We start from the raw sequence: 22,718 nt of genomic DNA, 5'->3' as shown, positions 1-22,718 counted from the left end.
TGAATCGCATAATATCCGCATGTGTACGTGTAGTCATGCGGATGTTATGCGGTCCAATGCAAGTCAATGGTGGCGATTTCGCAAAATTAATGGTTGGGCTGCGGATTTTTCCGCAATGATAATCCGCAGCGAAAATTTCCGCAGCATGTGCACAGCACATGCGGATTATCATTGGGAAACATGGCAGACAACTTAACAAGCGTTTTTAATGCGTTTTCGCAGCGGAAATGGCGCAGCTGAAACGCATTAAATCCACATCATGGGCACACAGCCTAAAGCCTCATTCAGACTTCTCTGCATCACGGACATCTAGATAAGGATTTACACTGACTGAGCCGTGGCAGCTGGAGCGCTACAGCAGTCTAGGAATCTGGCCAGTGGCTAAAGGGTTACCACTCATACTAATATACTGATAAAATGGCTGGTGAAAAATGCTCCTTACCAGTATGGATATTTAGACGTTTTTTGTATGCCAGGCATAACTAAAATAAATATATGGTTAGAAATAAAATATTAATGCATTAACTATTAACACAATCATATTTTCTGTTGTAAATCAGCTATTCTTTATTTCACCTTTTTTTCCTGTCAGTCTATGTCTCGAGTATGATTCTGTAGATACAATCCAGCTCGCTTCTGCAGGCATAGAAAGAGGACGAGGCTTGCCTAATCACATGGATAGAAAATAACTAATTAAGGAAACAGAATATATCAACACACTAAAATAGACAACCGCATTTCTATAGACTAGTGCTTCTCAAACTCTGAAGCGGGCCGCACAAGTGAGACCGCCGCTAGATGTTGGCGAGGTGTGGCTAGGGAGACAGCTTTCATAGAAGTGATCATATTCTGCATACCCCATTCTATGGCTGCAGTAATATTTACGGAAGTTTAAAAACATACCTCACTTATTTTGTAAAGTTATATTGGGTTAAGGAAGTAAAAAAGGGCATTTTTAATTTTAGTTTTCACTATAGTAGTGAGGCACAGATTATCATTGGGATCTGTCTGGTGGGGCCTGGGCACCATCTTGGTCTGTCTGACGGGGGCGGCTGTAGGAAAAGTCTAAGTAGAAATTGTAAAAAAAATACGAATAAAAATTCTGTAGAGGATAATCATATCTATTTTGTAAATAAGTTAGATATACAAAGATATATATTTTTCCTGTATTTAGGGAAGTGTCATTTGTCAAAGTGTCAGTAGTGGGTAATAAATGAGTACTAATAAACTTTCCAAACTGTTAATTTTTGATTCTTCTCTGTTCATCTGATGGTCATGTGCTTCCAACACTAAGTCATGGCACACTGCCCGAATGACAATCATCAGGCAGTGCAGTGACATGTTTTTTTCTGTCCAGAAGGATGTCGCAGTGGCAGGCAGTGTCTGAACACTATGCCACCACGTGTTCTCAACGCACAACAATTATACACAAGATGCTAAAGGGGGTCCATGGCACTTGGCCATTCAACTGTATTGAAAAGTTTATGAATTCCAGGCAAACTCTTTTAATTAATAATATTCTCATATAATAGGAGTGAGCAGTATAATTAATGAGCATTGTAAAGTTCAAAGCTTACCATACATCTGAGTTTTGTCCCTTAGTTTAGCAGGTTGGATGTGCACTTCAATCGGATATGTGGGCAGCTGATCTGAGTCTGCAATAGTAAACCTCCTTCGGTTTTCCTGATCAAGGAAAGAGTTTGGAGATTCAGAACCTTTCGATCGTGGATGTGAATCTCTGTAACCACTGTAACTGAAGCTCATTTTCTCATCTCTAAAAACAGAACAAAACATGCTTTATTATGTAAAAACACAAATGATTTTGCTTAATGTATTTGTATTTAGAGTATAACGCATTACACTGTTTATTGTATAAAGCCAATTTCTCCTCCCTTTGTAAGCCTCGGATCAGAGATTTAGATTTGGAGCTCAGCGGTCATTAAACAACTGGACACCTGCTCCACACTGCAGATCATCTAAGTAGGGTTTATTCCACAGCACTGTTAAAACATGGCGCTGTGGGATAAGACCCCTGAAAAAATGTAACTTCATGTTTTGTAAGTCTTAAAGTGTATTTCTACAGTTTCGTGTGAAAACCTGGATCATGCTATTTTCCATCAAACGCAACATAATATAATATTTTTTGTTGAAGGGTATTTAGGCCCACACTACATCAGTAATGCAGCAGGTCTGTTATACTGGGAATCTCAAAAAAACGGTGATGAATGCAGATTTGACAACAAACATGTTGCCATGTCGTAGAAATACAATGTAAAATCACCAGGTCCCATGTTAAAAAAGCATAAAAACCCAATTTTAAATACCATCCAATACTGTGTACATGTGAAATCTATATGATTAACCGTAAGAATTATTACTTTATACGTACCTTGGGGAGTAAGGGACTCTTGGTGGTGGAGGAATGTAAAGATCAAGAATTGCGGGCTTCTCTTTCTTCAGTGAGGTATCCAATGTGCTTTCAGGAGACTGTGTTGTAGTGGGTGGTGGGCTTGTCTACATGTACAATAAAGAAATACATCATTCTAAATTATTGTGTTAGAGATTACAGGTAGTGAATGAAGGAGAACTGCTGGCATTGTGTTGCTATGAAGATCTTAAGCTTTCGTCTGAGCCTACGATTATGAGATGCAGATATTCCCGTGGCCAATACTTGTGACATCAAGCTCATTGCAATGGTTTTCAGGATAACTGTAGTTCCCACTGGATTTCCACTGCGCAACAATTTGTCAAAATGTGTAATGATTTCTTATTATTATGATCGCCCATTAATTTATTGTTATTAAATTCGGGCCACTCTGGTGAAATCAAATCTTGTCAAAGGTGCTAATATTATACAGTACTTAAATCATTAAAGAGAGTAAACCATGGCACTGTTTTTCACTTGTCATGTCTTGTACGGCTAGTCATACACCTTAGAGACAGTTGTTCAACCAGCAGCTATTCCTCCAGACCCCCTGCTTGTGAAAAGAAAGAAGTAAGCATATTAAAATCAACCATGCACGCTCCTTCTTCCACCTGATATCTGCAGTTGTAGGTTCTGTGCAATGTGAAAGCCCTCTGCAGACTTATGCTCTCCCAATCTCTGGGCAGAGGCGTCTTTTGTATATGAAAAAGCAGCTGTGCTTTTCTATAAAGTTAAAAAAAATGAAAATACACCCATTTCACCCTGACAGTGGACTCTTAAATGTAGTCCTCTGGATATATTTGATGAGCACAGTAGAAACGTTTCTCCGTACATAAGTTAATATGTGTGGTTCATACGCAGTGTGAGCTGTGCCAAAGGCGGCCGGCCAATCCTGCTGTTATCGGCATTCGTGAGTGTTTATGATCACCTTTAGTCCATTTACTTGCCATTTGTTAATCCATTTTCCTTTATTTCTAAAGCGGATGCTTTTTTCTAACTTCACCAAACCCGTTTTACTTAACTTATTTGGTGTTTCAAATAGTTATTTTACAGAAAGATCATTTAGTCGTTGGAAATTGATTTGCAGGATACAGTCTATTGATCACGTCAGTAATGTTGGAGACTTGAGAACCTTTTACATGACAGCATCTATGGCCTTTTTTTTGGTTCCGCTGGTCAGTGGTACAAATTACTGATGTGGTCATTACACTGGGTCCTAAGAATCGATTCGCACACACTCTATAAGTAATAATTCGTTTACACGGCGCACCTGCACAAGAGGTGGTCTCCATCTCAGGTTTTTCAAAGGGGCAGGAGTGAAATTGAAAGTTCCTGTTGGTCTCTTTTTCAAAAGCAGAGTAACTTCACCAGAATTCTCCCTCAGTCTTGCTACTAGATTCCTTAGTTGCCATCCAACCTTGAAAAGAACAAAATGAAACATGTTTTACTACAAGTTTAATGTGATATAAAAGATAGTTTTGAAGGTAACAATCCAAAGACAAAAAAAATGTGCAAATTTCCTAATGAGGATCACGTTTTTTCAAGAGAGAGTAAGATTAAGAAAGTACATTGCTTAAATAAAAGTGATATTAATCAACTAATTCTCCTGCTAATGAGTGTAAAATTCTGCACTGCCCTCTCACTATGACAATGCAACTTCCTAAGTCAAGTCAACTGGTGCTTTTCCATTAGCCATATGCCACAGAATTGACAATCTTCCTGGAGCAGCGGTTAGCCAGATCCAACTCTCTGAGACTAGGTCATAAATTCTGTAGGACCAGGCCAGATTTATCCGGGTCAGAGAACCAGATGGTATCTTCCTGTAGTGGCGAAAATAAGGCCTTCTGGTATCTTTTAAGGTACCAAGCCAAGGGCCTTTGAGGGTTCAAAGTAGATTTTCGCAGATTTTCTAGTTCGTCACTTATTGTGGGAAGCTGTTGGGCATGATCAGATGATATCTTAGGAAGCTTCAGGCCAAAGGTTGGGCGCCTTACCTAAAAACTCGCATGGATAGTCCGATGCCCAGCCTGGTGCCAGAATGGCAGTAGTACTGCATCTCTCCACCCATTAGTTTAGGAACAGCAGTGGCATTTGGATACAGATGCGATGTCGCTGCCACTCTGGGAAGCCCTTGGCAAGTTGATGGCACCAGGATAATGGAGAAACACCAACAAGATCTCAACAAGATCGTGGCAATATTTCTAGGTCTGTGTGTACTATCTAAGTCTAACCATCCACACCTTCTGCAAAAGATTAACTGTTGTTTTAATTATGTTTCCATACATGAATAGTACAAGCGAAAAATGCCTCTTTCTCCAGCAAGCGGTACAAACAGACACCCTGCTGAAACAGCACACACACTTTAAAGGAACCTGTCACCACAAAAAAACGCTATTTACCTGCAGATATGCGGTTAGTCTGCAGGTAAATAACATTACAGTGCTTTCTGGCCACCTTACTGAAAGTGTGGCTACTGGGAGAAAATTAACTTATTTCCTCCCAGGAGCTGCCACCTTTCAGTCATGGGGAGAGCACAGAGCAAATATAGTTATCTTGCACAGCACTGATAGGCAACATCTGAGACTTTGACAGCTTGCTCTGTAGTGTATCTATGCAGAGTGGGCTGTCAAAATGGCAGAGAGTGCTTATAGCCGCTGCTCACAGTACAGTGAGCAATTACTCTAATTACGCCGTGCAGGCCCCCATGACTGAAAGCCGACTGCTCCAGAGAGGAAATAAGTTAATTTTTTACCAGTAGCCACACTTTCTGTAAGGCAGCATTGTAATGCTATTCACTTGCAGATTGACCCTATATTTGCAGGTAAATAGTGTTTTCTGAGGTGACAGGTTCCCTTTAAATCTTACTGCAAAAATGATACAATAATACAACACAGCTTACCACAGTTTGGTGGTTAACCTGTATCACTTCATCACCTGCATGAATCTTTCGGGATATATCAGCTGGTGACTGGGGAGAAGGAAAAAAGGAAAAACAAATCAACGAAAATGCCCAGACCTGTCTTCAGCGGAGATTGTTTGTTTTGTTACCGGTAATTAAAACAGCTTGAGAAAATGTATCTGTGGAACTGTGTCAAGGGAGCAAGCCTGGATGATGTCATGTCCTATCAGACAATATAATAACAAAAGTCTTGTATCTTTCGATTATGTTTGTCATTTTTAAGAATTCCATTTTTCCATTTTGTGATCATTAAGGGTAAATCATACGAAAATGAGTCTCTGACTTTTAAGTTCAGGTAACACCAGAGAATAATGTAAAGGATAAAGGGAACCTTCATTTTCATTTGTTTAGATCTCCAAGACTCTACAGCAACTGTTTACTCTTAATTTGTCTCTGAATAGTCTTAGCAGTGAATGTTGTGCTGGTCATTGAAACCGAGAAAGTAAAACATTCTTCAAAGTGCTACAAGAAATCCCATAGCAACAAGTGCATAATAAAATTCATCCATGCAGTAAGAGGCTAGAAAAAAAGAATCTAATAATCGGATAAAAACGCATGTGCTCTGTTGGCAGTAAATGAATTTATCCTTTTATTTAGCTGCCTAATTAAAAATGGTATTTACCAAAAACACCTTCAGTAGATTTTGTATCTCAAAGCAAAGAGGAACACAAGCTCCCTTTCTTCACATACAACTGTGCTTTTCATTGCTGCTGGTTGTCTTGGTAAGCTGCAGACATGGGCAATGGCGACTAGGGTGGAAAACTTGTTGGCAGAGGAATGTTCCATAGGAAATAATGAATCATACACTTGACTTGGCCGAGCAGATCAATGAAGAACGACACATGAATGGACCTTTTGCAAATTCCACAGGTCTCGAATACATTTCACAAATTCTTGTTTTGCATATGTTATGTTTCCTACAGTGTTTGAGGTTATTTTTATAGAACTACTAAACTCTTTAGCTGTTGTTATATCAAATACATACAATTGTATGACACTGTAAATAAATATTATGCTAGTTTCCCATTACAATGATGTTTGGAAAGGTTCATTGACAGGTTGGTAGTAAATAGTGATGAGCAAGTATGTTTTGTTAACCCTTTCGCCGAGTATACTCGGCCGAGCACCGAGTATTTATAGCATGCTCGGGCTTTAAAACTTCAATTAGTAACTCACTAGGTAGACTTTTAACTAACAGACCCTATATGTATAAAAGGATTGGGATGCAAGTCTTAATAACTGAATTCAAGTTTTTCATTCAGTCTCATTACCACAGTGGATAACGTCCAGCCCCTTGCCAAGGAAGGAAAGGCGAGGGGCTTGACGTGAAAGGAAGAGCTCCCTGATCCCAGAGTGGTACTGTAAATACTACAATTGTAATAAGTCAGTTTGTGAATTTTTTATTTGCTAAATGCTCCACCATCAACTCTGAGTTGTAAAGTGGAAACATTTAAGAACCAAAGCAACACAGTCATGACGTAGTAGACGACGTAAAGTTAGAATGGGGTCACCGAGTGCTGGGGTGCATTGTACATTGTATCAGGTGACTGCAGACTTACGCATCCTCACATCGCATGCACTGCACGTTGTGATGATTCTCTGGTCTGGCGATGGTGCTAATGCAACCGCAAATATGCGATATGAGTACACGTGGCCACAGTCCGACTAGATGGGAGTGGTCTCGCTCAATGCAAGTGTATTGAACGAGGCTGGAAACAGTCTAGTCAGACTGTGGCTGGGAGTGTGCATATCGCCTACTTGCGATCATGACTGCAGGGGAATCCTCCAGCGTGCAGTGCGCGTGATATGTGAGGATGCATAATTCTGCAATCACATAGGGTGACTGCAGGCTTGTACTTTAAGACCAGACAACCCCTTTAACACCTACACAAAAATTGTGAGCCAGGAGCTTCATGGAATGTGTTTCCATAGGTGAGCAGCTTCATGCAAGTCTTACTTCACCAAGGAGAATGCCAACCATTGGTAAGTATGGTAAAGCATGCCACCTGAACTCTGGAGCGGTGGAAACGTGTTGTGTGGAATAACAAATCTTGCTTCTCTCCTGACAGACGAGTGGGGTTTGGTGATTACCATGAGAACATTACAGTTTGGCATAATGCAATCAGGTAGGTAAAGTTTGGCTAACGAGGAATAATGCTATGAGGTTGTTTGTCAGGGGCTGGCCTAGGCCCCTCAATTCTAGATAAGGGAAATCTTAATGCTTCATCATACCAAGACATTTCCAACTTTGTGGGATGAGCAAAACCCTTTTTCTTTTTGACCATGACTGTGCCCCAATGCACAACGAGAGGTCCATAAGGCCATGGATGGGTGAGTTTGGTGTGGAAGAATTTGACGGTTGCTCACAAAGCCCTAACCTTGACCTCATTGAACATCTTTGGGATGAACTAAAATGGAAATTGTGAGCCAGGCTTTTCTGGACGAATGGGTTAAAATCCACAGACATCTCCAAAATCTTGTCAAAATTCCCCTTAGAAAAATGGCAGTTGTTTTAGCTGCAAAGAGTGGCCAATTCCTTATTAATGCTTATTATTATCAATAATATTTTCAATACTTTTGTCCAGATACTGTACGTTATACCTCCATATTAACAACAACATAACTTTATACCACTTTATCTCCTATCTATGAACAAAGAAAAAGCCTATTTTAAATGTGAACACACTTCAACGAGGTCATTTACTACATGCTCTAGACTTCCATACTAACTCTACAACATTTGACCCAGGGTGTTGTTCTGTGTTTTAGAACTCTTGGAAAAATGTTTGTTTTGTTTTTTTTTATACATTTTAGTACTGTGTTTTGTGCTTGTACTAGCAATATTTCTGGGCATTTTTGATGCTCTACCTTAAAACCACATCTATATCAATGATGGTTTTGGGATGAAAGTGCCTCGGAACTCAAAATACTTCTAAAATGGCTAAGGCCAAAACACTTTGGAGCAAATTCACTAAGATTGTGTGAAAGAAAAACAATTTTATTGTTGCCTTTACCAACTGGTCTCAGAGCAGCTTTCATTTTTTAATAACAGTTTAAGAACTTAAAGCTCAGCGCTGATTGGTTGCTGTGCGTGGAAAAAACAATTTTGTTAAGCGAGTTCATATGTACTGTAGGAAAAAAATTAATATCTTACTATAAATCTTTCAACTGCAATGTTTATAACTAAAAAAATCAATGACATAAAACCCACTGACAAATGTGTTGTGTGAGACCAGTCTAAGGCCATATTCACACGATGCAATTTTGAAAAATTGTTGCAATAAAAAGCAGCAAGATAACAGTGTGTGAATATTGCCCAACATTCTAGAATTACATTACATTTCTAGCAGGGTAATATGCGAAAAAAGACTGTTGCATTCAGCAAGTTGACCATACATTTTATACTTTAGGCCCAAACACAGTTTTCCATTTTCATCCCTTGTCGCTGCACTGCTCGTAAGTTTTCATATTTTCAGTCTATATTGTTATATGATACAGTCAACTTTTTTGGTTTTATATAAAACAGCCAAGAAATGTTGAGTGGCAATCCGAGATCAATTACATAGGTTTGAAACAACTTGAAAAATGTTCATAACCCCACATACAGGTGCATCTCACTAAATTAGAATATCATCTAAAAGTTAATTTTATTTCAGTTCTTCAATACAAAAAGTGAAACTCATATATTATATAGAGTCATTACCAACAGAGTGATCTATTTCAAGTGTTTATATCTGTTAATGTTGATGATTATGGCTCACAGCCAATGAAAACACAAAAGTCATTATCTCAGTAAATTCGAATACTATAACAGCTTGAAAAATAATTTTAAAATCCAAAATGTTGGCCTACTGAATGTAAATTTTAGAGCATGAAGTGCTCTAAAATTTCCTGGTAGACGGCTGCGCTGACTTTGGTCTTGATAAAACACAGTAGATCTACACCAGCAGATGACATGGCTCCCCAAACCATCAGTGATTGTGGAAACTTAACACTAGACCTCAAGCAGCTTGGATTGTGGCCTCTCCACTCTTCCTCCAGACTCTGGAACCTTGATTTCCAAATGAAAATTGGAACTCTGGGACCTTGTGGAGTGTGTCAATGACTGCCTTCTGGACATCTGTCAAGTCAGCAGTCTTCCCCATGATTGTGGAGACTACTGAAACAGACTAAGGGACCTTTTTAAACGCTTAGGACGCCTTTGCAGGTGTTTTTTTGTTAATTATTTTAATTTACTGCGATAATGACTTTTGTGTTTTCATTGGCTGTAAGCCATAATCATCAACATTAACAGAAAAAACACTTGAAATAGATAACTCTGTTTGTAATGACTCTATATAATATATGAGTTTCACTTTTTGGATTTAAGAACTGAAATAAACTTTTTAGTGATATTCTTATTTAGTGAGATGCACCTGTATGTTACAGGTTTACAATTCATCATACGTATTGTGCAATGTTTTTTAATAGGCTGCTATCATTCAATATTTGCCAAAGTTATCTATACTTAAAGGGAACTTGTCACGTGAAAAAAAGTTATTAACAGCCCCCCTATCACTGAATGCTGAACGCTGCCGGGAGGGGGGGGGATAAAGTTCATTTCCTCCTGGCAGCAAGGCTCTAAGTGCAGGTTGAGGATTCTATAAACCTGCACAATAACCCCATATCTGCAGGTTAATAGCGTTTTTTCAGGTGACAGGTTCCCTTTAATGCAATGTTAACTGATTGCAAATCATTTGTAATAAATCTCAGAGCAACAGAGCCATACTGTGGCTAAATTAGAAGACAAGTACAACAGATTTCACTCACATTTTCTGTAGTTCCTGTAATGACATGGAGTCCGTCATATGTGGACTTAATATACATTCCCTAGGGAGAGGAAAATAGCAAATGGTGACATGCCTCTTGTGAACATATACAAACATTAAATTGCATTCTTCTGAGAGCAGAATAGGGACTCATGGCTATGGTCATGGAAACATTTGAGTAAAGGATTCTGGGTTGCAAAAGTTCAGCATCTGGGCTTCATTTTAAAAGAATGTAAGTAATTCTTTGTATATGTTATTAGTATTGTATTTAAAAACAGCCTTGTCTAACATTGTATTTTTATAGTATTTTCCATTTTTTAGCACAATGAAAATATTAACTTTAGCAACCATTAGAATCAATCAACGTCCACTGACGACAGTTCAAAATCTGATTCTAGATCAATATAATGTAGTTGCATTAAAAACATTAACTAAAGAATCATATCCATACTCTCAACACATACAACATTATACACAACACCCAATCATACCGCTCCACAAGCCCAACACTCCACCTCGAAACATCATTAAGGAACACCTTATGCAGACATATGATAGAACTAAATATATGGCAAGTGTCGCTGGGTATCCTATTGGGAAGTGTCTGCTATGCTAGCCACCTTCCCCATACCTATCAAACGTATAAGCACATCTCCTATGCATGTAGACGATTTCATATAGTGGAATGATTATTGACTAAGAAACAGAAGTAGCTCAGGTCAGAATGGTCCTGTCTGAAAATTGTTCTAAACGGAGTGCAGAAAAGAGCCCACCACAATGAAAATACAAATCATCCAAAGCTATCCCAAACCACCTCAACCTTTCTTGAGTATAATAAACTGTATTTAGAAATTCTGTCTGCATCAAACAATCCCTGGCATTCACTACTGAGGAATAAAATGTATCTTCCACCTGTCCCCATTCCTCCACCGTCAAGTCCGGTATATCTGCCACCAATTTTACATAAGCCTGATCATAAGGCTTGACAACAAATGACTGGACAAGAGTGTGAACTTGTGTGAGAAGTTTAGGTAAAGCAGAGGTCCCAAATAACCCCTCTAATTTTGAAAAGCCCAGGGACATTGGTGCTACTCCAAATTGTGAGCACACTGCATGATACAACTCCGGTATGTATAGGAACTTAGCAATGTCAGGAACCCCATATCTAACTAGGAAATCCTCAAAGGTAAGAAATTCTATCGTACCGCAATAAATATGAAAGGCGAATTTGACACCATACATTGTCCAGAGGATATAAATGTGGAATGTGAGGATTAAACCAGAGCTAGGTGAACTAGATGATACTAGTGCTTTATCTAGTCCCCTCAATATATTCTGGGCTATTGCCCACACTTTAGCCACTGTCTAACGGATTGGAGCTGATGTGGTCGCATTATATCTATAGAGTAGATGACCCATTTATAAGAACCCATCAATGCTACTGCTAGTGCAGTAGTGGCATTGCTCATGTCGATAATTATCCACCAATGGGCATACACTAACTGAGTGGCCAGGAAGTAAAAGAATAAGTTAAGAGCTGCCAAGCCTCTATAATGTTTAGACGCTTGCAAATTAAATAAGCTGATTCTAAGAGACCCCCTTGGCAGTAGAAGGTCTGCACCAAAATTGTTCTTCTAGTAATCATAACTGGGCAGGAATTAAATAAATGCAAGAAATTGGGCAAATATCAACAAAATATATAAAATAAAATTTTAAAGAGATTTATGCACCTTATAAGGGTTAGATCATTAACCCTTAGATAATTAACAAGATCATTAATAAATAAGTTAAATATAAGCCCTACTCCAAAAATAAACCTAGCTACAGTCAAGGCTGTCATTAGGGGGCGTCAAACTGGACAATCGCCGAGGGCCCCAGCGTTTCTATTCTGAGATTAAGACTACTTAAGGACCTTTGATGACTCCTTAATTGCAGGAGTCTAGAGAACTGAACAGGAGACATGCTGGTATGCATGGCTGGCGTTAAGGGGGGCAAACTGTGCAATTTCTATTGTTATTGTTCTCGTTAGCACATAGCCAGGTGTAAACAGGAGACGCGCTGTCAATAAAATGATATGTACGGGGACAGAATGATTTTAGTGATCAGTCTGTCCCCATTGTTCTTTGTCAGCATGTGTAATGAGTAGATTAAAACGGCGATCTTGAATAAGGGAATTACTCCAACTGGCGGCCACAATTCCCACGGGTGTCAGCAGTACTTGTAAGGGTGTAAGCTGGGTCTCACAGGCGGAGTCAAGGACTCGCTGACTGCTCTCATGCACTGCAGTACACAGGTACTGTAATGTGTGAGGCCAGCAAGCAAAATAAAAATTATACACAGTGGGACTAAGTAAAAAAGTGAAATAAAATCTGTAAAAAGGTTAAAAAAAAAGAAAAGAAAAAACACAAAAAGCACACACAAATCATGAAAAGCCGTTTCGCCAAACAAAACGCAGCGTTTGTGATGAAACAAAAATAAACAAAAAATGTACACATAATTGGTATCGCCGCGTCCTGAACGAGTCGCTCTATAACACTGCCACATTATTTATTCCATGTAGCGAACACTAAAAAATAAAAATAAAAAACACGCCAAAAATGTAGTTTTTTCATTATACTGACTCACAAAAAAGTGAATAAGAAGCAATCAAAAAGTCATATGGAAAAAAAAAAATGGTGTAAAACAACAAGCCCTAATATGGCTCATCCGGCAAAAAAAATAGAAAATTTACAACTGTCAGAATATGACAATGTAAAAACAAATTCATTTTTGTAAAATATTATTTTTAGTGTGTAAAAATAGCAAAGCATAAAAAAACAATATAATTCAGCTATCGCTGTAATCATATCAACCCAACGAACAAATTGGTCTCATCACTTTTACCGCACGGTGAACGGCGCAAAAAATAAAAATCATAACTGAATTGCTGGTTTTTGTTCATTCTGTGTTTGAAAAATCTGAATAAAAAGCGATCAAAAATTATTATGTGCCCCAAAATGGTACCAAAAAAAGCTGCCAAAAAAATAAAAAAGTTACAACTCTCAGAATATGGTGACGAAAAAAGCTTACTTTTTATAAAAAGCATTTTTACTGTGTGATAGCAGCATAACCTAAAAAAACAATATAAATCTGGTATCGCTGTAATCGCACTGACCCGAAGAATAAATCCGCCTTGTCACTTATACCGCACAGTGAACCGTGCAAAAATAAGAACTATTCTTGTACTGCTATCTATTTGTACATTCTACCTCCCAAAAATCGGAACAAGGCTCAGCTCACATTTATCCTGCGCTCTCCGCTGAGCATTTACATTGAGGCTTCCGTGTAAATTCCCCAAAACTGCGATTCAGACAAAACCTCTGACTGAACCACTCACTGACGAGGCAGATGGAGTCATTTTGGACTGGTGTGTGTTTTGTGCCATTATTTTAGGTGTCTTAAGTGTGGGCGACCCCAGATCTATGATGGATACCACCGGAGGAGACGCCAAATGGACTCCAAAACGTCTCCATCTGCCTTATTATGGTGCGTAGTTCCGTTGGGGGTTTCGTCTAAATCGCACTTTTATGAGATTTACACGGAAACCCCGAGTTAAGTGCTTAGCGTAGAACACAAGAAATAAAAAAATATTATGTACTCCAAAGTGTTACCAATAAGAACCCTAATTTATCCCGCACAAAACCAGCCCCCACTCAGGTCACTAGAACTATAGGGGGTCCCATGTTACTGGTAGAACAAAGAGTCTGGAAAAGCTACATGGCTCCCGTCCCCTCAAACAAAATCCAGTGAATTTTTTAACTCACAAATCCAAATACCCCCTGCTTCTGAGCCCCACTGTGCCTAAACCACAGTAAACGGCCACGTTTGGAATTATTGTGGCGGAGAAAACACTTAACAATTTATGGGGTATGTGTCGCCAGAACCACAAGCTGCACACAATGTATGGGGGCGCCACAATATATGGGGGCTCTGCACATTATAAGGGCACAGTGTATGAGCACTAAACTGGCATATTTGCAATTTTCTAGAAAAAAAAGCCTGGTGTGGATGTCACAAAATAGTCAATGCATCTGTAGATGAATTCATTTCTACAATGGGGTCACTTTTAATTTTTTTCTGCTGTTCTGGCACCTTCCGAGCTCCGCAATTATGGCCCCTAAACTATTCTAGCAAAATCTGTGCTCCAAAAGCCAAATAGCGCTCCTCCCTTCTCAGCCTTGACGTAATTTCTGCCGACATATGGACAATCACTGCTTTTGGGAGAAATTGCGTAATAAATTATGGGGTTCAGCTTTATCTATTAACCCTTGTGTACTTGACAAATTTGAAGCAAACACAAAAATTAAATTGTTACCACTAAAATGTCATATTTCTATGTCTCAATGTTCTGTGAGGCAACTATGTGTTAAAAATACTCACTACACCCTTAGATGAATTCCTTAGGCAGTGAAGTTTCCAATATGGGGTCACCTGGGGGGCTTCTGCTGTTTTGGCATCTCAGAGGCTCAGCTAATGGAACCCACAATCTATTCACATGAAATGTGTGTTCTAAAAGCCAAGAATCGCTCCTTCCCATCCAATCCCTGCCGTGTGCTCAAACAGTAGTGTATAACCACATATAGGAGGGTACTGCCACATTCGGGAGAAATTGCATGACAAATTATGGGGTCCAATTTCTCCCATTAACCTTTGTGCAAATTATAAATTTGGTGCTAAAACAGTATTACATTTAACATTTAATCTGAGGACAGTATAACATTTTTGTTCTAAGATCTAAATGCTAGAAAGTTTTGTGAATCACCTGCAGGTTACAAATGCTCAGTACACCCCTATATGAATTCCTTGAGAGGTCTAGTTTTCAGAATGGGGTCACTTATGGGGGGTTTCTGCTGTTTTCGCATGTTAGGGGCTCTCCAACTGCAACGTGGCATTCACAATCTATTCCATACAAATAGTGTTCTTTCCTTTCCTAGATATGCCATGTACCCAACAGAAATTTTTGACCACACATGGGGTATTATCGTGTTCCAGAGAAATTGCGTAACAAATTATGGGATCCGTTTTCTCCTATTATCCATTGAGAAAATTACAAATTTGGGGCTAAAACAACATTTTCGTGAAAAAAATGAACTTTTTCAATATGACGACTTAAATGTTATCAAATTCTGGGTAGTACCTATGGGTTTAAAATGCTCACTATACCCCTGCATAAAATCCTTGAGGTGAGTAGTTTCCAAAATAGGGTCACTTTTGGGGGAGTTTACATTGTTTAGGCACATCAGGTGCTCTCCAAACGCAACATGACGCCCTGAAACCATTCCATCAAAGTCTGCATTTCAAAATGTCACTCCTTCATTTCCGATCCCTACCGTGCGCCCAAACTGTAGTTTTTCTCCTCATATGGGATATCGGCGTACTCAGGAGAAATTACACAATAAATTTTGGGGTGCATTTTCTCCTGTTACCATTCTGAAAATGAAAAAATTTGTTAAAAAAAAAAAGTAAAATGTTAATTTTTTCCTTCCACGTTGCTTTAGTTCCTGTGAAGCACCTCAAGGGTTAATAAACTTATTGAATGTTTTGAGGACTTTGAGGGGTGCAGTTTTTAGAATGGTGTCACTTTTATGGATTTTCTGTCATATAAGCCCCCTAAAGTCACTTCAAATGTGATGTGGTCACTAAAATTTGTAAATTTTGTGGGAAAAATGAGAAATTGCTGATCAACTTTTAACCCTTCTAACTTCCTAACAAAATAAAATTATGTTTCAAAAATGATGCAGATGTAAAGTAGACATATGGGAAATGTTATTTATTAATTATTTTGTGTGACATATCTCTCTGGTTTAAGGGCATAAGAATTCAAATTTGCGAAATTTTCAAAATTTTAGCCAAATTTCCGATATTCTCACAAATAAACGCAAGTCTTATCGAACAAATTTTACCACTATTATGAAGTACAATACTTCACGAAAAAATAATCTCAGAATCACCAGGATCCGTTGAAGCGTTCCAGAGTTATAACCTCATAAAGTGACACTGATCAGATTTCAAAAATTTGTCCTGATCATTAAGGTCAAAATTGGCTCTGTCTCTGACAGGTTAAAGCAAGAGTTTTAGCTAGAATTTTAATATCTGTTGTAGAGATTTACTGACTTTTAGGCAGCTGGTAGCATTCACACAGGCACATAGTTTCTGAGTCAAACAGGGAGGTTTATTGACGTGCATAAACTTCCAGCAGAACAGAAAACAAGCAGCCTTTCTCCGGCATAAAGAAACAAATTAAACAGTCCATATACAGGCACATGCAGGCGCACCCATTCAAATAATTGTCCACCTGTCTCTCAAGTTCAGTCAAAGAGACCATCACCAAGAGCTCTTTTCACCTCTCTTCCCAGGCACAAACTACAGTCTCTCACCTGTGCGGCAATCCTGGCACTTCATCTGGCTCAGTTTAGCCTGCAACAAATGGTACTTTGCTCAGTTCCCCAGCACACTGCACCCCAGCGAACCTACCTACTACTTCTAGAAAAATGCTATGCAGTTGCCTCTAATAAGACCCTGCAGAGTTGGGATATAGCTCTGTCCTACCTGGCTTTGCTACATACCCCACCCTCTGCCCAAAGCCCTGGGCTGGGCACCATCTGCCAACCCACAGTATACCCCGTCCTGCCAAGACTTGACTAAGCTGATGCGACACCTGGTGGGGATTCCTTTCCACTGGTTGGCAAACTTTATAGTGGCCTTCACCAACCCTTTCCATTACTTCATAGGGCCCTTGCCACTTGGCGAGAAATTTGTTCCCCACTGTGGGCACCAATACCCGCACACGATCTCCAGGTTAAAATAATTGTATCACCCGAATCACCAGCCTATACCCCTTGGATCTTGCCTTGAGGAGGCACTCTTTCACCTGGCCCCTCACTTTAGTCCTTTGACACAACAGATCATTATGCCTAGCCAAATGTGAAAACTGAACACTGGTTCCTGGATCCTGGGGAACAACTTTTACCACGCTAACATTTTCCAGGGTAACTTTCAAAGTTAAGTCACTCAGTTGGGCAGTTCCAAAATTTTCCCTAGACACCTCCAGCTCAGGGATATTGACTTTAGGGATTGCTCCCACATCCTTTTTGCCAACCTCACTCCCACTTTGTGGGTCACAGAACCGCAGTCTGTGTCAATGTCGACCCGGGCCACAGGAAAGTTTTTGGTATCTCCATGAATACACCTGACGCCTACTACCTTCCCAAGGACTGGCACATGTGGAAATGTGGCACCTACCGGGGTCACTAAACTGCCGGAGTCCAGAAGTCCAGTCACTTGTAACCCATTTACAGCTATTTGGCACACCACAGGCTCCTCGCCAGGATGAGGAACAGCGCTGCAGGCAGGGTAGGAGAAGTAGGAGCAGCGCCGGCCCATGCTGCAGTCCATCGGCTCCGCGATCAAGAGACAATGGACTGATATTTGACCCGGGGCACGACACCTCCAACAGACAATGTTGCAAGGTGTACCTCTTGAACTAAGCTCTGACCCTTCCTGAGTCTTTGTGAACGCCTCAGACGTATCCTTGGACCCGTTCTTTTGAGTATACCTGTCAGGGAAACTCAGGCTCCCTTGACTGCTCAGGAAGTTTTCTGCAGCAAAGTATCTTTCCACCAGGCTCACTAGGTGATCTGCATTCTGGGGATCTTCCTAGGCAAACCAGCTTTGCACAGATTTCGGCAGTGAATGGATAAATTGGCCCACTACATCCCCTTAGACCATCTCGAGCTGCAGCCATTTTTGCACCAGTAGGTTTGTTTATTTGGTAGTACCAGAGGCAGGGGCGTACATAGAAGTCATGGGGCCCCATAGCAGAAGCTCTAATTGCCCCCCCCCCCCCTTACAAAAAATAAATATTTGTCTGTGTCACAGAAGAGCAGATCTCATAACTTTCCAGCCTTTACATAGTAATTTACCTCCTTCTGAAGTCGTAGATTCCTCCTTCATTGCCCCCATAAAGTATGATGCCAACAAAAGTGCCCCCCAAACAGTATGATACCCCTATGGTGCATTCCTCCACATGCACAGTATAATGACCCTACTGTACCCCACTTCAACTCCCACGGCAAAGTATGGTGACCCTAACACAGTATAATCCCCCAACTGTGAACCCCACAGAGCCCTCCATACACTCTCATGGCCCCCACACAGCCCTCCAAACAGTATAATAGTCCCCACACAGCCCTCCAAACAGTATAATGACCCCACACAAACCTTCACACTGTATAATTGCTTTCATACAGTATAATGGCCCCCCACATAGCCCTCAAAATATTATAATGGCCCCACATAGCCTTCCATATAGTATAATGCACCACCAACAATCTTCCATATAGTATAATGCCCCCCATAATCCTCCATATAGTATAATGCTCCCCCCATATAGTATAATGCGCCCCCCATAATCCTCCATATAGTATAATGAACTTCCCATGGTCCTCCATAGAATATAATGCACTCCCCATCGTCCTCCATACAGTATATTACACACCCCATAGGGTAAAATGCAGCCCCCATATAGTATAATGCACGCCACAGTCCTGCAGTATTATGGGCACCACGTACTCACTGATTTTAAAATACCGTATATTTTAAATAAGCCGACCCGAATATAAGCCGAGGCCCCTAATTTTACCTCATAAAAATGGGAAAACCTATTGACTTGAGTCTTGTACCAATCCCCTACCAAAGCATCAGTTCTAGGCAAGGGTTCTAGGCAGGGGCATACATAGAAATCATGGGGCCCCATAGCAGGAGTCCTCTAATTGGGGCCCCATAGCAGGAGTCCTAATTGGATCCCCTCCTAAACCCTACAAAAAAAAAATAATATTCAGTGGGGTCACAGAAGACTCTGCAGCCCTTACAAAGTAATTTTTCCCTAAATGAAGCCCCATAATGTTACCACACTAAGATACCACTTTATTGACCCCATGAAGTATGATAAATGTGCCCCCCAAACACAGCAAGATACTACCACGGTGAATTCCGACACAGTACCCTCCACACGCACAGTATGATGACCCTAGCATACCCCCTGCAAAGTATGATACCCCCACAGTGACCCCAACACAGTATGATGACCCACGTAGTCCCTCACACACAGAATGATGGCCTCTACACAATATGTTGACCCCCACACAGCGTTCCATACAGGATGATGGCCCTCCATAAAGTATAGTGGCCCTTCATACAGCATAGTGGCTCCCACACAACCCTCCACACTGTACAATGGAGTGTACACATTATAATAGCCCCCAAATAGTCCTCCAGATAGTATAATGGCGGCCTTGCAACCCTCCACAAAGTATAATGGCGCACACACAACCCTCCACATGGTATAATGGATGCCGCACAACATTGCACACAGTATAATGGACCTCACACAATCCTGTACACAGCATAATGGACCCCACACAGTAAAGAGTATAATTGTTCCCACACACAGCCCAACAAACAGTATAATGGACTCATATACTCTTCCAAATAGTATAATGGCCCCCACATAGCACTCCAAATAGTATGAAGGCCCCCACATAGCCCTGCAAATAGTATTATAGCCCCCCAAATTGCATGATGGCCCCCACATAGCACTCCAAGTAGTATGAAGGCCCCCACATAGTTCTGCAAATAGTATTATGGCCCTCCAAATTGCATGATGGCCCCCACATAGCACTCCAAATAGTTTGATGGCCTTCACATAGACCTCCAAATAGTATGATGGCTCTGCTAATAGCACCCAAATAGTATGATGCCCCAAAAAATAGTATGATGGCCACACAAATAGCCCTCCAAATAATATGATAGCCCCACAATTAGCCCAACCAGCATGACCAACATGATTAAGGGTGCTTTCACATAGCGTTCATTGTCACCCTCGGGGCATACGTCCTAAAATTCCCATCAAAACAGGGTCTGGACAGGACCATAGACCGCAATGGTGACGGCAGAGCGAACGTGCGCCCTGCCGTGCACTTTTTTTCGGAAGTGTACGCCCACAGGAGGCGAACACTCCTGAAAAATGAGCACGGCAGAGAGCACGTTCACTCTGCCGTCACCATTGCGGTCTATGGCCCTGTCAGAGAACACGTCCAGACCCCGTTTTGATGGGAATAAAAGGACGTATGCCCCGATGGGGACACAGAACGCTATGTGAAAGCACCCTTAGGCTGTATAACACCAGAAACGCGCTGATCGCCCGGCTGTTCAATTGACTACTGAACTATGGATTGTGTACCTGGTTTTTAGCTACGGCATGCTATGTTTTTACCCTCACTACTGGATTTATATTCTTTCATGAATACAGAAAAGGTTTTACCCCGTGGAGCCAGATCTTCTTCCTCTACCACATCTAAATGCACCATAATAATAAGGGTGTCTTTACAAGCGGTGATAAAGAATAAGTACAATCTTCACAGTATATAAACATTCCAATGCAATTTGTGTGACCAGTCAAAATCACAAATCTCCTTATGCTAAAAGTGTGTAAAACTGTGCTGCATATACACAGTTGCTTGATGATCTTGCTCCATATTACAAGCTTCTATATTCAGAGTCCTTCAAGCCTATAGAGCCAAGCGATTACAATGTAGCTAAAGTAAAAGCAAATAATCACTAAATGAATATCATACATACAGTATCATACACATAACTGTAGTGTGTTAGGCTGTGTGCCCACAATTCCGCTGCAGAAACCCTTAAAAAACGCTTGGTAGAAGGTCTGCCATGTTCCCCAATGATAATCCGCATGTGCTGTACACATTCTGCGGAAATTTCCGCTGCGGATTATCATTGCGGAAAAATCCGCAGCACTACCAATTATTTTGCGGAATCACGGCGTTTTCACCGCCATTGACTTGTATTGAATCGCTTAATATCCGCATGGCTACATGTGCACATGCGGATATTAAGCGATTCAATGTGCGGATGGTACCCAAGATTGGAGAAGATGAGACTCTCATCCAGACCCGGGTACCATAGTACCTGTAAAAGAAAAAAAATTTAAATAAAAAATATACATTATACTTACCTTCTGATGGCCCCCGGTCTCCTGTACAATGCGTCCTAGCTTCCCGGCAGCTCGCGATGGTCTAAAAGGACCTGCCATGACGTCATTTATTCATGTGACGGGTCACGCGACCACCGACGTCAGCGGTCACGTGACCTGTCAGATGAATAAATGACGTCATGGCAGGTCCTTTTACACAACCGCGAGACACCGGGAAGACCGGACGCATCGGATAAGGAGACCGGGGTCCATCGGAATGTGAGTATAATGTGCTTTTGTTATTTTTTATCATTTTTATTCTTTTTTTTAACTAACTTGGTCACACTATATAAAATCCATGGATTTATATAGTGTGACCAAGTTGTCAAGCACTTTCCAAGTGATGCTAAAATCGCTTGGAAAACGCTTGTCAACCCGCATGCGATATCGCATGATCAAAACGCTTCACTTACGCTTATCCCTGGCAGGAAAAACGCATGTACAATCCACATGTACAATAAGCATGTACAATCCGCATGTACAATCTGAATGTACAATCCGCATGCGTTTGTTCTGCCAGGAAGATGGAGAAACACTCAGGAAAAACCCGGAGCATTTCTGCATCAAGGGCACATAGCCTAGACCTGTAAATCCTGAGAGATTCTGACCACATTTCCAATTTTGATTTCTGTCAGATGCAGCAACGCCCACACTAAGTTTTATCCTTTCAGCAATGCTCTAATTGCTATTTTACATGGCTAAGCAAACGGCTCATTAAGTAAAACTGTAAAACTGTACCATTACCTTTTCTGAGTATAACGTTTAGTAGCATTCTAGAATATTGTAATTGGATTGCAGAAAAGCAATTCTATCTACTTACCAATCCTTCCCCGGGTCTGATATTAGTTAGGACGACTTCATCCAGACAGGCACTTTGACTTGTTAAGGGGTCTGTGGTAAATTTGTATGTTTTGTCACATATTCCATTCAGAACTTTAGACTACAAGAAAAATGGTAAATGATTTCAGATTTCTAGTATGTCATCGTCTGTTTCTCAGCATCAGTCCTTCTCTAGGCCATTGTCTTGGGATCAGTGACCTATGTAAGAGGGCAGTAAAGGGTTAATATCAACTTGTGTCTCTAGAAGCACACTGCTGCACAGCTTTTCACTTCCTTGCTGCTGGGGTGCAACACTCCTCCTTGAGTGACAGTTTTGGTTCAGTAAAGGTCCGGTCACACTTAGCGACGCTGCAACGATCCTCAACAACGATACGACCTGTCAGGGATCGTTGCTGCGTCGCTATGTGGTCGCTGGTGAGCTGTCAAACAGGCAGGCTCACCAACGATCAGGGGAGCAGCGACATCGTGGAAAGAATCTTTCCACGATGTCCTGCTCCTGGTTAACAGCCTGCTGCTGAAGCAGGAGCAGGCTGGTAACTATGGTAAACATCGGGTTACTAGGGGCACACGCGCACCTAGTAACCCGTTGTTTATCAT

At 40.7% G+C, this 22,718-nt stretch overlaps 1 protein-coding gene across 1 annotated transcript in view; it reads right to left on the bottom strand.

Annotated features, from left to right (window-relative positions):
• CNKSR3 (CNKSR family member 3) overlaps nt 1-22,718 on the bottom strand; it is a 157,707-nt gene that overhangs the window by 8,981 nt on the left and 126,008 nt on the right. The window contains exons 6-12 of the mRNA XM_073672439.1: nt 22,102-22,221; nt 10,194-10,253; nt 5,325-5,393; nt 3,696-3,842; nt 2,390-2,514; nt 1,578-1,774; nt 577-666 (exon numbers count right to left, since the gene is read on the bottom strand). Coding sequence (XP_073528540.1) covers nt 577-666; nt 1,578-1,774; nt 2,390-2,514; nt 3,696-3,842; nt 5,325-5,393; nt 10,194-10,253; nt 22,102-22,221 — 808 coding nt within the window. The remainder of the gene's footprint in view (nt 1-576; nt 667-1,577; nt 1,775-2,389; nt 2,515-3,695; nt 3,843-5,324; nt 5,394-10,193; nt 10,254-22,101; nt 22,222-22,718) is intronic.

The sequence above is a fragment of the Phyllobates terribilis genome, unplaced genomic scaffold, assembly GCF_046119375.1.
Source record: "Phyllobates terribilis strain yellow unplaced genomic scaffold, ASM4611937v1 Scaffold_3__8_contigs__length_932513732, whole genome shotgun sequence".
In the NCBI taxonomy this organism is placed as follows: domain Eukaryota; kingdom Metazoa; phylum Chordata; class Amphibia; order Anura; family Dendrobatidae; genus Phyllobates; species Phyllobates terribilis.
The sequence above is the reverse complement of the archived record's forward strand: the minus strand, read 5'-3'. Positions and strand labels throughout refer to the sequence as shown.